The sequence below is a fragment of the Pecten maximus genome, chromosome 19 (assembly GCF_902652985.1).
Source record: "Pecten maximus chromosome 19, xPecMax1.1, whole genome shotgun sequence".
NCBI lineage: Eukaryota > Metazoa > Mollusca > Bivalvia > Pectinida > Pectinidae > Pecten > Pecten maximus.
Window position 1 is genome coordinate 20861447 of NC_047033.1, and position 15378 is coordinate 20876824.

At 34.8% G+C, this 15378-nt stretch overlaps 3 protein-coding genes across 3 annotated transcripts in view; 1 reads left to right on the forward strand and 2 right to left on the reverse strand.

The window, feature by feature from the left end:
• Positions 1-224: 224 nt before the first annotated feature.
• LOC117317997 lies at positions 225-2900 on the reverse strand. The gene has a single exon (XM_033872966.1). It carries the CDS (start codon positions 2860-2862, stop codon positions 1102-1104), a length of 1761 nt encoding a protein of 586 aa, XP_033728857.1. The 5' UTR covers positions 2863-2900; the 3' UTR covers positions 225-1101.
• A 3423-nt stretch (positions 2901-6323) lies between these two features.
• On the forward strand, positions 6324-9323 carry LOC117317918. Its single transcript, XM_033872885.1, has one exon. It carries the CDS (start codon positions 6333-6335, stop codon positions 7983-7985), a length of 1653 nt encoding a protein of 550 aa, XP_033728776.1. The 5' UTR covers positions 6324-6332; the 3' UTR covers positions 7986-9323.
• A 316-nt stretch (positions 9324-9639) lies between these two features.
• The window catches only part of LOC117317465 (cardioacceleratory peptide receptor-like), a 98760-nt gene continuing 93021 nt past the window's right edge, over positions 9640-15378 (reverse strand). Inside the window, exon 11 of the mRNA XM_033872276.1 lies at positions 9640-12424. Coding sequence (XP_033728167.1) covers positions 12019-12424 — 406 coding nt within the window. The 3' untranslated portion in view covers positions 9640-12018. The remainder of the gene's footprint in view (positions 12425-15378) is intronic.

Below are 15378 nucleotides of genomic sequence, written 5' to 3' on the forward strand. Positions count from 1 at the left end.
TTGAAATATTAAGTATTTAATAAACCAAAACCTGTTGCTAACCTTGCAATTTTGACAAATTATTATTAAACATGAACATAAACGAATGACCATCATTTTACGGCATTGCGCTTTTCCCTAGTTATTCCGTTAATTAATTTTGTGTAATTAGTTCCATAGACATTTCACTTGATATTTATTTAGCCGGGTCAGCTCTACATTGAATTATAACAGCAATGCAGATATTTCCGTTAAATCACTTTTATTTTTCATAACGAAGGTGTCCCTACAATAATACAAATACAACATATTAGAACAATTAAACACGTTTTTTTTTCAAGTCTCTATACACTGATATAAGTCTGTATTTTATTTCTTAAGTGACAAGTTATATTGGTAATCAGTAACAACCATGGTTCAATGAGCTTCGGAAGTCTTACACCACAACGAGGTGAGTACGTCACCACAACGAGGTGTGTACGTCACCACAACGAGGTGTGTACGTCACCACAACGAGGTGTGACGTCACCACAACAAGGTGAGTACGTCACCAAAACGAGGCGAGTACGTCACCTCAACGAGGTGTGTACTTCACCACAACGAGGTATGTACGTCACCATAACGAGGTGTGTACGTCACCACAACGAGGTGTGTACGTCACCACAACGAGGTGAGTACGTCACCATAACGAGGTGAGTACGTCACCACAACGAGGTGCGTACGTCATCACAACGAGGTGTGTACGTCACCACAACGAGGTGAGTACGTCACCACAACGAGGTGTGTTCGTCACCACAACGGGGTGTGTACGTCACCACAACGAGGGGAGTACGTCACCACAACGACGTGTGTACGTCACCACAACGAGGTGTGTACGTCACCACAACGAGGTGAGTACGTCATTCCATGTCTGTTGCTGGTTAAAGGCTAGTCTTTGTAATTTAACTTCCTTGCTTTGTTTCACATATCTTGTTATTGGTCGTGATATAAAATTGTTTCCGTAAACAATCTTGTATACCTAGTCTCAACATCACAACTCTAATTAATTATATGAATCCAATAGATAATTAAACATTATGCCACGTGATTTCAGTGTAACCTAAAATAGAGCATATTATCCTCTTATACAGAATAGTGAGCACTTCTGTTGCTGCCACTTCTCATAAATGGAGCATATATCTCCCCGAGTATAATGAGTCCTTTGTCACACCCAACCCAAACCCTTCCCTGGTTGTCAGTTGCTATGCAACGTGGTCCCATCGCGCGCTTCTTCTTGTCAAGTAGCACCTTCGCTCTGCAGCCATCCTTCGACAGAGCATATATTTTGTTGTAAGACTCATCGGCTATGAGACACACCTTTTTGCTCCCTATAGCTGTGATATCCAATGGGTCAGTGTCACCTACGCCCTCCCCCCTCCACGTGTATATGTATCTACCTCTTTTATCTACACAAACTACACGGTGATCATTAGGGGCCCTGTCGACTACCACAATCTCACCAGTTGAAAAGGCGGTGACTCTGTAAGGGAGTTGAAACACTTCCGGGTCATGATCATCCAATCGTATCTCCTGAAGAACCGTCCCAGTAGCAGCTGATAGCCGCACAACAACATTCTTGCTCTTTTCAACTAATCCTGAAGAATTAGGAGCGTTCCCACACACCATCACTTCGGCGTCTCCCTCCTGCACACACACACTTCGAGCGTAATTTGGAGACAAGTCTGCAAACTGTGACAACTTCTTTCCATTGCAAGAAAGTTTTCTGATTCGGGTATCCATAAAACAAGTGAAGAGGATTTCCTTAGATTCCAACAGGGCCATGTTGACAACTTCTCGATCGATGTGACATGACCTAGCTTTTTCATGAAGGTTTTTGTCTATACGAACAAGCTGTCTGTCTCCCTTTTCTTGTTTAGTACTTTCGGTATCGTCGCCATTTCTGCTGTAGGACAGCCATGCCGTTCCATCTTCAAGAGGACATAAGGCGATTATCTTCCTTCGTAAATTAGTCTGAAGATGTGTAACTTTGAGGTTCAAAGATAAATCGTTAAAGGTGTTTATATCTTCTGGGGTCTTCAACGTTCCAAACAAAGCTACTAATTTCGGTTTGTGAAATGCTACTTTTTCAAACGAAGGTGGTAAAACTCTGTATTCCTCTGGTGTTTGAAAATCTGAAGATTTTGTTTTCATTTCCTTTGAAAGAACGTGGAGATGAAAAATATTGTTAAGTCTGAGTTCCTTACCTATATCTTCAATTGATGTTTTAAGTTCCTTGGTTTCAGATAAGTATTTGTTTTGTTTGTCAAGATAACGCGACCTTTCCCTCTCTTCTATTGAATTGATTTCATGAAGGTACTCGTCCCTGAGGTTCATAGTTTCCTCACAAATCACATTTGCAACGTCAGTAATATTTTGCTTACAGTTTGCAAGTCGTTTGATGATGAAATCATGCATTGTTTTGTCTTTTTCTTCCACGTCTCGATATTTTGCAAGTTTTTCATTAAATATCTGTATGATATCACTTAGCACGGTTTTTAATGATTTAATGCTTTGTTCTTTGGTATTCCACTGATGAGAACGGTGATTTTCAGATAAACAATCTTTGCATATAGGGTCGTCACATGCCTCACAGTAAAAATCGAGCGGTTTACACCCATGCCTGACACATGTATTTTGATCGTTCCGGTTTGTAACCTCCAGACTTTCCTTAGCGTCCTCGATTGGTATAATATTATCATTTTTTAACTTGGTGTTTTTGAGGTGATATGCTTTACACTTGTCACATAAGAGTTCCTTACAGTCAGTACAGTACCACCGAACTTCCTCCTCCGATTCACATATGTCACAGTTCCCGTCTAACATATCACTGCTCTTATCCGCCATTTTACTTTACAAGTGTGCTCTAGTGGGCCAAGCCCCAAAACATTCCACACTATGGAACCGACACGTAGTGTGGATAATGATAAAACCGTAAACAAACTCTAATCGTTGTTCGCTGTCGTCATTGTACACGTATACATACAGTAAATATAAATATATAGACATATGTATGTATATATGGTTACATATGTATGTATAATTCTGCTTGAGATTTGTCGTAGAATTGTATTCAAAATACCTTACCTTATATTCTAACTAACTGTATCAATATCTGACATTTCTCTTTCGATCGTTTAAAATTCGGGCTAGATAAAATATTTTTAATTTGATAGCTTAAATGTTTAATTGTTTAGTTTTCAAACGTTAATGTTACTTGTTTGTTCGCATTAGAAAACACATTTGGTGTTATACAAAGCATACAAGTACCGTATACTTCACAGTGAATGTAATTTCCAAAAGGTTAAAAATAACATTTAAAAGTTTCCCTGAGCTATTGTAAACTTGTAGTTTATCATTATACTACTATCAAATAGATAACTATGTAGAATAATACATGTTGATTGTGATGAAAAAAAATTAGTTTATATACATATAATATATATTGATATCATTTGATTGATGACATATATGAAATATGATAATTACGGGTAATACGAGTGATTTTTTGTTTTTTGTTTTTTGTTTAACGTCCTATTAACAGCCAGGGTCATTTTTTAATTTTTTTAATTCTGTACACAAATGTATAACACATCTTCTAAAAACAACTCCAATCGGCAACATACAAAAAGTATTAAGCACTGTCTTTAATTAAAAAAAATACATTATAATGAATATATAGTTTACTCCTTTAAATTATTTAAATGTATATGATGGTTGTTATTTATTGTTATTTGGTAATTATTTAAATGTATACGATGGTTGTTGTTTATTGTTATTTGGTTCAAGAGCAGCTTTCCTGTTTGTTAAAGACTTGTTATGTAAGGGACTAGACTAATCATGCTTTGCTATGTACAATGTAAATGTGTATATATCTGTGTTGTATTGAGGAAGCTTTATCATGTATCTCTACAGAATATATATTAACCCAATATAACAACTGGCATTGAGATGTATTTGTTTAAACAGCCGTTAATACTTCACAGCTTTCTAAATGACCGATAAAGAAAACAGATTTATAATTTGAAAAATATAAATAATTCCGATTGGTGATACAAAGTCAGTATTTCGTTAAATTACCTATACCTACCTTAAACCATTATAGTGTTGTATGGTAATAATGATACATAAAGTATAGGTTTATAAGGCACGGTCATGTTATTGGAAACAGAATCGTCTGTGTATTGTGTGGATGAATTTTTATAGAACATTGTATCTAATTACATGTATGTCCATTCAATAAACTTAAAATAGTAATAATCTTGAGTAAGAATGAATCTCATTCTTACTTAAAAGATATCTAGCTTCATATGCTTATAATTCTTTTTTTTCATGCATGTGGAATATTGTTTAATCTGTGTTAATGCGACTTCTTATTAACTAATAGAAGCAAGGTTTTCACTTCAAAATGTTGTTTATATATATATATGTGTGTGTGTGTGTGTGTTTATATTTTGAATCTAACAATACGTTTGAAGGTAAATCACCCTAGGCTTGTATGTCTAGATGTTTGTATTATCAACCACATTCTACCAAGGAAAGGTTAGCTTAACGCAGGTTAAATGAAACTTAATGTGTATGATATTTTGTCAATATTCTAGTGCAGATAATGATAACATGACACTTGTTCCTTTGGAGAAGTAAACATATATTTAAATATTTATATACAAAGCATAGATAGAGTAATGTGTAATATTAAGTTTTCAAGCTGGGGAAGTGCTTTGAATTTGTATGCAGACTCCTTTAGTTAAGCTTAGTGTCTGACGGAGCGTTAAGTGTGTTGAAATGGTGACGGTCGCCCCCGTAAGTCATTATGTATGGAAGCCTTACTGTGTCATATAATAGTAAACTTAGAATGTACGACGTCGATAAACAGTCTAAATAAACAATAGGTTTCAGTATTAAATGATACAGACTGGTCAGGAAATGTGAATAATAAACTGGTATAATTGTGAAGGTTTCAATGTTCTCAAGATATTACCGGGCGTTAGACACACCAGCAGTCAAGAAAAGGGAGAATATATATATATATAAAAGGCGAGATATGATTATCCAAAACGTGAGAAATGGGTAGATATTATTGTTGTATTTATTTCTACAATCAATTAGCCTTAATACATCATTAAGTTCGACTGAAACATCTAAGACTGATATTAACACACTAAGTTTATTTCCTGTCACTTTTTAATGTAAAAACACAATTATATCAGTTTGAATCATGTTTCGTGATAATAGGATTGCATTTGAATCGGAAAATAATTTTATTAATGTGTTATTTGAAAAGATACATCCACTTATTCAGCTTGCAATCAATCTTAACTTCGTTTCGTTTTTAACTGCATTGTTTCGTTTTTAACTACATTTCTGCATTTTGCATTTACCGCTACATTGACCAATCACATACTTCATCTTGACCAGTAACGCCACCTGTCGCATAATATCCGGGGCCAAAAGAATGTTATACAGCTATGCCGAAAAAACAACAACAACTACAAGAAAAAAAATCCATTCGCTAGGAAACCTATTATGAGGCAATCTGTGCCACGTGAGATTCGACCTAGCTAGATTTATAAAGAATACCCACAAATACATAGCATTGTTTTATGCAGTAAATTGGGACGTACGATTTCCATAAGAACAAAAGCATGTGCTTCTATGCACATTTTATAAATGCATCAAATGATGTCCTAACATAAGCGAAATCTCCCTTAATCAATATGTAGTGTAAATAATTAGAATATTAGAATGTAAATATTAGTGTTCTTAGTTTTATCAACTTTTTTATTTATAAGAAACTAACAATAAATTTCTTATATAATTCAAATAATTGACATACCGTGGTCTCTGTCTAAACCGGACTCGGTCCAAACCGGATCTTTGTCGAAACCGGTCCAATGATTTGGTCCCTAAAATTTCTTTCCTTATTTATAGTAATTTAGCTCTGCCTAATCCAGATTCTGTCTATTCTATACTATTTTTAACCCAGTGTCGGATTCGTTCTGGACCAGTGGGCAGCAGTGACTTTGTGGGCTTTATGATACGTCGGTTGTTTAAACGGAAAAATGAAATGACAGCAGAGAGGCACACATGATATTTCTAATATCGCAAAAAGATAATCGGTATCTTCCTCGTCTGAATGAATAAAAAGAAAAAAAGGATAACAAGATTTGATTACTAAGATGACGAGTTACACTCATAAGATATTCAAAGATGTTTTAAGTAGTGGTTACTTATACACATTGTTTCTGTTTAAAAAAAATGACATGGTTCCTTTGCACCGACGGGCTTCCGTACAACGTAATGAATAGTGTACAAACATGGCCGCCGTGGATGTGTGTGATGGAGATAATCTCTCTGCCCTGATGTGTAGTGATTGTGAAACAGATGAAGAAGTAAAATGGTTCTGTCAAGAATGTCAGCTAAACTTTTGTGATAGATGTCAGGCTCATCATTTGAGAAGAAAGAAATCAAAATCCCATTCCATCGTTCCAATGCGAGAGGCAAAATACACACAAATATCTGAGAGCCGACGCTTGTGTGTTGTGCATCCGGGTATGTCCATTGACTATTGGTGTGAAAGCTGTGCTTCAGTAATTTGTATAAAATGCGTTCCAGGTCGTCATAAGAAACATACCTGGTGTGCTATTGACGACTTTATGGGTCGTACCCAGAAGAAAATTCGTGACAAAACTGATGAATTTAGAGAAATGTGGTTAAAATACAGGACAGCGATGAGCGATGATTCGAGATTCTCTGAATATTTTACTCAATGTATAGCACGTCTCAATGAGGATGTGAACAACCAAGCAAGCATCTTATGTCAGGAAGTTGACAAAATGAAGGAAGATCTTTTGAAAGAAATTGCCATATTTGAGAGAAAAGAAACTCTTAAAAAGGATAAAAATCAAGTGGGGATGAAAGAAGATATGACCGCTTTAAATGCACTGATCACAAATACCGAACTCGAACTTAAATGCTGCGATTCTGCATCATCACTTAATGTTTTATCGAAGAGGCTAAGCGACCAAGAAGGTTGTTTTCAATGTCCTGAAATAAACCGATGCCATCCACCAACCTTGAGTATACCAGAACACTTTGATCAGTTAAAATTGGTTTCACTTTTCGGTCAACTAAAATATCCATCTTCTACTAACCTGGACGAGAAAGTAATCTACGAAGTAAAAGCTAAATATCTTAAAACGAAAACAACACGGAAGATCTTGGCCTTATGTGTACAAGACAATGGCAACATCTGGGTGTCTTTCGACGGGAATCGATTTTTAATGTTGATGGATGAATATCTTGGAATCTTAAAGGAATCTTGTGACACGGAGTTTGGGGTTGTGAGTATGTCACTTTATAAGAATACTGATATTGTGTTCACTCGATTCATGGACACCTGCGTACAGCGACTCGTTTCCAATGGCGACAGAATGATGACGATTGCGGATTTATACCCGTACTACGCAAAGGGCGTTTGTGTTAATAATGAGAACAGAGTTTTAGTTTGTGCTGTGACGTCATCGACCAAGACTTGTAAAATTGTTAAAATGACCGGAAGAGGTCAAATTCTGATGGAAATTACAAATGACGCGGAAAGGGAACCACTTACATTACCATATAGAATCGCGAGTGTTGATGGCGGCGAACTATTTGTTGTTGATATGGCAACCGATGACCATCGCGTCATTTGTTTAGATAAGCAAAGGGATCGATTGTTTTCATGGTCTTGGCGAGGTGAGGGTGTCGGTTCCGTTGACCCCTTAGGGATAGCATGTGACAAAAATGTTTGCTACGTTACCGATGAGATAAATAACAGGATATATATGTTCCCAAAGAAAAACAATACTGCTGTTGTTCTATTGGACGAGAGCACTCGACAGTCAGGACCAAGATGCATCACTGTTGACCGGAAGGGGTGTATCTGGGTCGGTTGTAACAACGGGATAATTCTAAAAATTGAAAGATGAAATCTGGATAATTTTAAATCCCAAAATGAAGTAAACTATGCTATAAACATGTACTAAAAGAAACCCACTGGTAATGAGGGATTTGATTATAAATAACTTCAAATAGATAAGATACATCTTCACAGGAAACTATTGTAATGTTAAGTGTTGATGTGAAGGACATTTGACAGTCGGTGGTATACTTGTAAGCGATCCTTGAATAGAATTGAAATTATGCATAAATGTGTGTAGTGGATGTGATCAAAATCAAAACAATAGAGTGATATGATTATATAATATTCAAATGAATTTGAGTCTTCAAATTGTCTTATGAATAGATAGATTCAATTCTGTGTACAGAGTGCAATTCCTAAAACAGCTGAAACAAACTAATGCTAAGCGGATGTTCGATCATTATGTACACAAAAGGAAAAGACTTGTTTTGAGCCTCTTTGAAAATGTCATGGTTCATATCAGTATCCATTTGTTTTAGGGTTTTTTCGGTATAATATTATGTAGCATATATATGTTGGTACAAATACACTAAGCATACAAGTTGGCCATATTATTCAACATGTACGGTATCTTTTTATCAAGTCTTTAAAATACATTTTGTTATGTGTATTTTGTACAAATGACATCCATCAATACATGTTTACACAGTATTATGATAAAAACAATCTATTTATGTTACAGTGTGATGACAATATCATTTAAATGTTTGGTATACTGTACAATGTATGCCCTAGATTCTATAAATGTTTGTTATAATGTTAAAATGCATACCTTAGATTAAGCAGTTTCAGTTCAAATGGCTTTTTTGTACAATCTTTACAAATTACATTGAGATGCTTTATGTTCTGAAAATCCAATAATCTTTTTCACCGCTAATAACGAAATTTAAACGATATCATTATAATAGAGACATGCATTAAATGCCTACATAACTTTAAGCATGCTATCCATAACTGTTCAATTATGCAAAAATTCCATCCAATAATCCTATGCGAGTATATTTGTATTAAATAATATTAATTAGGTACACATGGAAAGTCGATTAAACATTCTTTTTAATACAGAACTGTCAAAGTGACATAGCCTTTCTGGCTCATTGGAATTGGTCCAATACGAGTCGAGAATGTATGATGAGGTCTGGCATTTTGAATCTATGGTCATGTTGTGCATTAGGCACACAATCCTTGAATTTTGTCGAATAAGGGAGGGACAGTCTGATTCGTTCCGGATGTCTCCCTCCTCACAATTCACCAATCCATATTTTATACTCGAGCTACCTCCCTTTGCACACGACACTGGAGTGTCATTGTTCTACCACAGTAAAATAAAACATTTGAAACGTTATCCGTGTGTTGTTATTATATGATATACAAAACATGGATGTTTATAAAGTAAAAACAAATGCATATGTATATCAAAATGACGGAAATAAAATGGTTTGTTGAACGGAAACAATATATTACAGTCCGCTTACAGGGGAAGTAGTCATCCAATAACCATCGATGTTGACGGGACGTTAAATAATACAAAACCGAACACATAAACAGACCACTTCCGGAACGTGAAGAGAATATAACAGGATTTTATTCCAAGAATTTGTTATTATATATTACACTTGTATGTATAATTTATCAAGTAGTAATAACGACAGTACAGATAAGTAAATTGTCGAATTTTAAACACGTATATATATATATATTAATATAAATTTACAATATACTACGAAATATGTTACAAACATCTTACCTATACACATGATACATATATTTCATAATTTTCGAAATAAAATAATTAGCAGCACGTGCTAATTTTTTCAACCAGAAATCACAATATCACAGTAAACAACACAACTTACAAATGTTTAACTATAGTATGAAATTTGACCTAGAATTATAATCGACATTGTCCAGCAGTAAAACAAGAAAAATGTTGTTTTTTGTGCGTATTACTGTAAACTCGTACATTTTCGAGTTTCCGAAATATTTGTTGTGTTCTCCAAGAAGCATGATATGTTATCAATCCCATGGGGATCATTACCCTTCTTATAGTCGATGATTTAGAGCTGGAGGATAAAACAACATTTTAAAAAATTGGAGAAATTTGTCTACTGGCAGTTTGAAAGCATCATAAACAGTGCAATGAGTTTTACATTTGCAACAACTAATGTCACGCGATTGAAGTGAATGCTAGAATTACATAAGAATGTTTTTTATAGTGTTTTCACACTGAAATGCCATACAAAAGTCCATCAACATGTTTACACCGCAACTGACATTTTATAATCTTCCCCTGTATGTCGTTTGACTTTACAGTGTAGAACGAGGACAGACTTAAAGAAAGCTATTTAATACGGAGAACCAATACCATTTCGTGTACTCTTATATATATATATATTTACTATGATGCTCCCGACATGGCCTTCCATACTCTCGATTTGGGGTGACATGATATACCCGACTTTAAATGAGAGCGTTTGTACCGGTCATTCACAAACTGCCGTTGATTAACGTTTAATTTATGTATGTATGTGTGTATGTATGTATGTATCATTATGCACAAATATTTGACGACGAATGGTTAAACATTATGACCAAAAGTTACACAAAGAAGCTGCTCTCAAACAAATAGAAACACCTTTTCTCCACTGGTTATTACAGACTTTTACACATCTTAAGAAAACAATATAAATTCACACAATATAATCACATTTATAATTATCTAAATCATGTTCGATTTGTGCTCATCTGTTATTGTTTGTCTTAAGGTTAAAAAAACAATTAAGCGTTTTTGGTCCGGATTCCATTAAACCTCTCTCGAAATGTCTCCTAGTGATAAGTTATACAAGGTGAGTTATTGGCGACTAACATGTATAGAAAATACATCTGTGACATTCCTTAATGTGTATAAAAATATAGATTTTTGTTTTTACACTGTATATATATCATAAACATTCAACATGATAATTTTTGAAGTAAAAATATGCTAATGATTTTTAATCAATCAGTCAAGACAGCGATATTCACATTTTTAAAATCCTGTCAAAGATTGTCATCACCAATGACCATTTTATCAAAATTATTTAAATTGACTTTTTGGACGGGTATCGAAGATACCATTTTGGTCCTTTCATTGTAATCTTGTATTAAAAAACACAATCATTTTCATCATATTACAAAACATTTTACAACATTTATAGCAAATATGCACCAATAATGCTAAATAGAATTATAATATTTCACTTTGATAAAGATTGATCGTTCATTTCAGGTAACTGTCCGGTCCCAGTTGGTCATACAGGTTCTTGCCGGTCAAAGGTGTTCTATCTCTGTATTAGAGGATATTAGTTACACCGCGCCTTGTTTCTATCATTACTGTTACGGGAGCTTTTTATTAACATTTCAAGGTACACATACTTAATCCACTGGAAATCAATATCCATACACCTCCGTCTAGGAGCTCAAACTGATAAAAATGTTGTCAGTACACCCCCGCGTAGAAGTTCATACTATTGGAAATGTTGACAATACATCTTCGTCTAGGAGCTCAAACTAATGGAAATGTTGTCAATATATCGCCGTCTAGGAGCTCAAACTGATTAAAATATTGTCAATACATCTCCGTCTAGGAGCCCAAACTAATGGAAATGTTGTAAATGTATCGCCGTCTAGGAGCCCAAATTAATGGAAATGTTGTCAATACATCTCCGTCTAGAAGCCCAAACTAATGGAAATGTTGTCAATACATCGCCGTCTAGGAGCTCAAACTAATGGAAATGTTGTCAATACATCGCCGTCTAGGAGCTCAAACTAATGGAAATGTTGTCAATACATCTCCGTCTAGAAGCTTAAACTGATGGAAATGAATATATACACACTATTTTCGGGGATTGCATGTACTGCTTGCTTCCTGTCTTACAATACAGCGTTGAAATGCAAAAATACAATGCAAAATAGGGGATAAACGACCAGGCAAAAGCCAGGATCACGAGGAATATGTCATATGAAACAGTCTTATAGACTTGATGGGTACTGGTAGATATTTACAATATTTCTGATTCACATATCGTTTTTGTTGGTCGCTGAGTTATAGACTTCAACAAGTGGTTATCTTCAAAAGTCAAATTTCGTTTGACTAACGGTAGACCCGATGGCCTACGGTATCCGATTGGCTTAAACTCTTGACTGCTGCTGGAAATTGACCGCCTGAAATTACCATGTTGAGTCGACCCTCTCGGATACGCATGTCTGCCGGAAGCTAATATGGTACTTTCTGAGTCGGAGAGCGTTCGCCGGACACCTGGGCGACGATACTTGGAGGAGAAGGAGGCGTCAGTCATGTAAGTTGGATCATTCCAAGATGTTGTATGAGACAGTCTGCCGCTGACACTCCGTACTCGTTGACATCTACACAGGGCGTTAGCAATACAGTTAAACAACGGGATACGTCTGAAAAAGTGAAAGTTTGCCAATAGTCATATAGACATTTAACACTGGTATTATTCTGATGTCAAATAAAAAATTACTTAAACTTAACACGTGACGGTATGAAAGAACGTCAGGACGCCGAAACAATCTCGCATGCTACACTGCAGGTGGCTTACACAAGGGATTGTATAACATTCTTGTGTGATAAAACACAGCTAGCATATCTAATTCATACTTCAGTCATTATCAACATTACATATCTGCTTTAGTGGATTTTTATCTCAATTGAAATACTCTTAAGTATTGGTGATAATGCCGTATTATACTATATTCTGTATATCTTTGATATATTCTATATTAAAAGTTGAGCACACTACTTCATTATCGGTAACATGTTACCAATATCGTACCAAAGGGAAATGTATATATTACGATGTATTATGCTAAAGAAGTCAATACTATTGCAAGAAAAGACATGAACACCGAGACTTAGCCATGAAATATCAAATCCATACTGAAAGAACAGTCGGGGTTAAATTGAGATACATACTTTTGTACCACCAATATAAGGGACCAACCAACCAATTGTTTTTCCATAGACTTTAGTGTCAACGTTATGGAGTATATTATTAAAATTCTTGAATTCAATATTGCAATTATGGTTTATAACGAAAATTTAGGGTCTCATATAACACGTCATCAAAAAAAAAAGTTGGGTCCTTCAGCTCAAATTTTTTCCATGGTAGCCATTTTGAAAATGGGCGAATTTCGCAGTAAAAAAGTTCAGAAATCTGAAATGTTTACCTGTTAATTAGTATTACCTGAAATTTTGGGACAAAAATCAATAGCATTTACAAAATTTGTATCAACATTTCTTATGAATAGTTACCTATCAGGCTACATATATATTGTGTTACTTCATAACAAACTGGCCAATCAGTGGCTGCCAGACATTTTATCCCTGGCTCAACTTTCTATACACAGGGGATGTTTCAAAAGTCTATTTTTTTCAATTGGTTGGTTGTTCCCTATAAACCACTTAAAAGGATGGAATATACTTTTAGTAGAAAATTTATTACCAGGATTCAAAGATTCCAAAATTGTAATTCATCACATGTAATTTTATCCGCATATCCAAACAGCATATTATCAATACTTATCTACGAAAGTGCGGATTAAAATCGTAAGCTTAAGTCATTTTGTTTTAAAAGAAAGATGATATAAACATATCGACGACACATAAAACAGTATGTTTTATGGACTTGGTTAATCAACTGATATAGTGCATGCTCGATATATACAGGTATATAATGCATAACTTAATTACATTGATAAGAAGATACATGAAATTAAAAAAAACATGTACTTTAAGATATGTACATGGATTGAAATAGGCCAGGCAGTTAGTAAAACATGTATTACTTTAAGTCAGGTTAGTAGCTACAGTAACTTTGTTAGTTAAGTTTGTTAAAGTTAAAGTTTGTTAACTAAGCATATTTACATTTTGGTGGCAAAGCCACGATATAAACTAAGTAAAAAGATTTGCAGTCTATGTGACCATAATTGACACCCCAAAACGTGACATCAATCCATGCCGCGCATGAGTATATTCACCCTCCGGAACTACTTGTAACTAACGTAAATCGTTTTTTTATGTTAATAAAAAAGTATCAAAAAGACATTTTATACAATATTTTACACAAATAAAAAAATAATTGAACAGACTGTGTTTTTTTTCGTATTATTTCAATGCACTTGTTTGTTTGCCAATCTGCACGTGACAAATGAATTTTGAAAAAATAGGCTGTTCTATTTGTCGAACCCCATTGACGAAATCGCTGAATATTGGCATTGTTTATGCTAACTCAATTTTAATTTTCAAATATAACAAAACAAATATGTCGAGAATGTAAATATAAGCATTAAACTGTCTTGTTTTGGTGTCCATGGCCGATATAGATTCCAGATGCTAGCGCACAATATGACGTTTGTTTGCAAAGCTCTGGCATCTAGTTATATCGACCATAGACACCAAAAAAAGACAGTTTAATCCTTAAATACCAATAAGACCGGTAGTTAGATAGCTATATGTATAACGATGTTACAAGTATCTAACTATGATGGAACAAGTATTATATTTAGATAACAAAGCATTGAAATGGGTCCGGTAGTTAGTTAACTAAGCACTGAAGTAAGTCAGATAGTAAGCTAGTTAAGCGTTGAAGTTAAGTCGGGTAGTTAGTTAACTACGCATTGAAGTAAGTCAGGTAGTTAGCTAGTTAAGCAATGAAATAAGTCGGGTAGTGAGTTAACTAAGCATTGAAGTTGGTCGGGTAGTTAGCTAGTTAAGCACTGAAGTAAGTCAGGTAGTTAGCTATTTAAGCATTGAAGTAAAACGGGTAGTTAGCTAGTTAAGCATTGAAGTAAAACGGGTAGTTAGCTAGTTAAGCATTGAAATAATTCGGGTAGTTAGCTAACTACGCATTGAAGTTAATCGGGTAGTGAGTGAACTAAGCATTGATGTAAATCAGGTAGTTAGCTAGTTAAGTATTGAAGTAAGTCAGGTAGTTAGCCAGTTAAGCATTGAACTAAGTCGGGTAGTTAACTAGTTAAGCATTGAAATAGGTCGGGTAGTTACCTAACTACGCATTGAAGTTGGTCGGGTAGTTAGCTAACTACACATTGAAGTCAATCGGGTAGTTAGTTAACTAGGCATTGAATTTAGTCGGGTAGTTAGTTAACTTTCCATTGTTTATATGGAAATAAGTCACAAAGGTTAACACTAATTTGGATTAAATATCATAGTTTAATTTACATATAAAGAAATCAGTAAACTTATATTGTATTAAAGTAATTGGGGCGGTCAGTTTATTGGTAAGAAGACGGTTACCGTACCGTAACAAATGGTCCTTGTACCTTTGTGTAATTTCGAAATATTTTTGTCTAGCTTGTTCTGATAGTCATTTGAGTGAAAC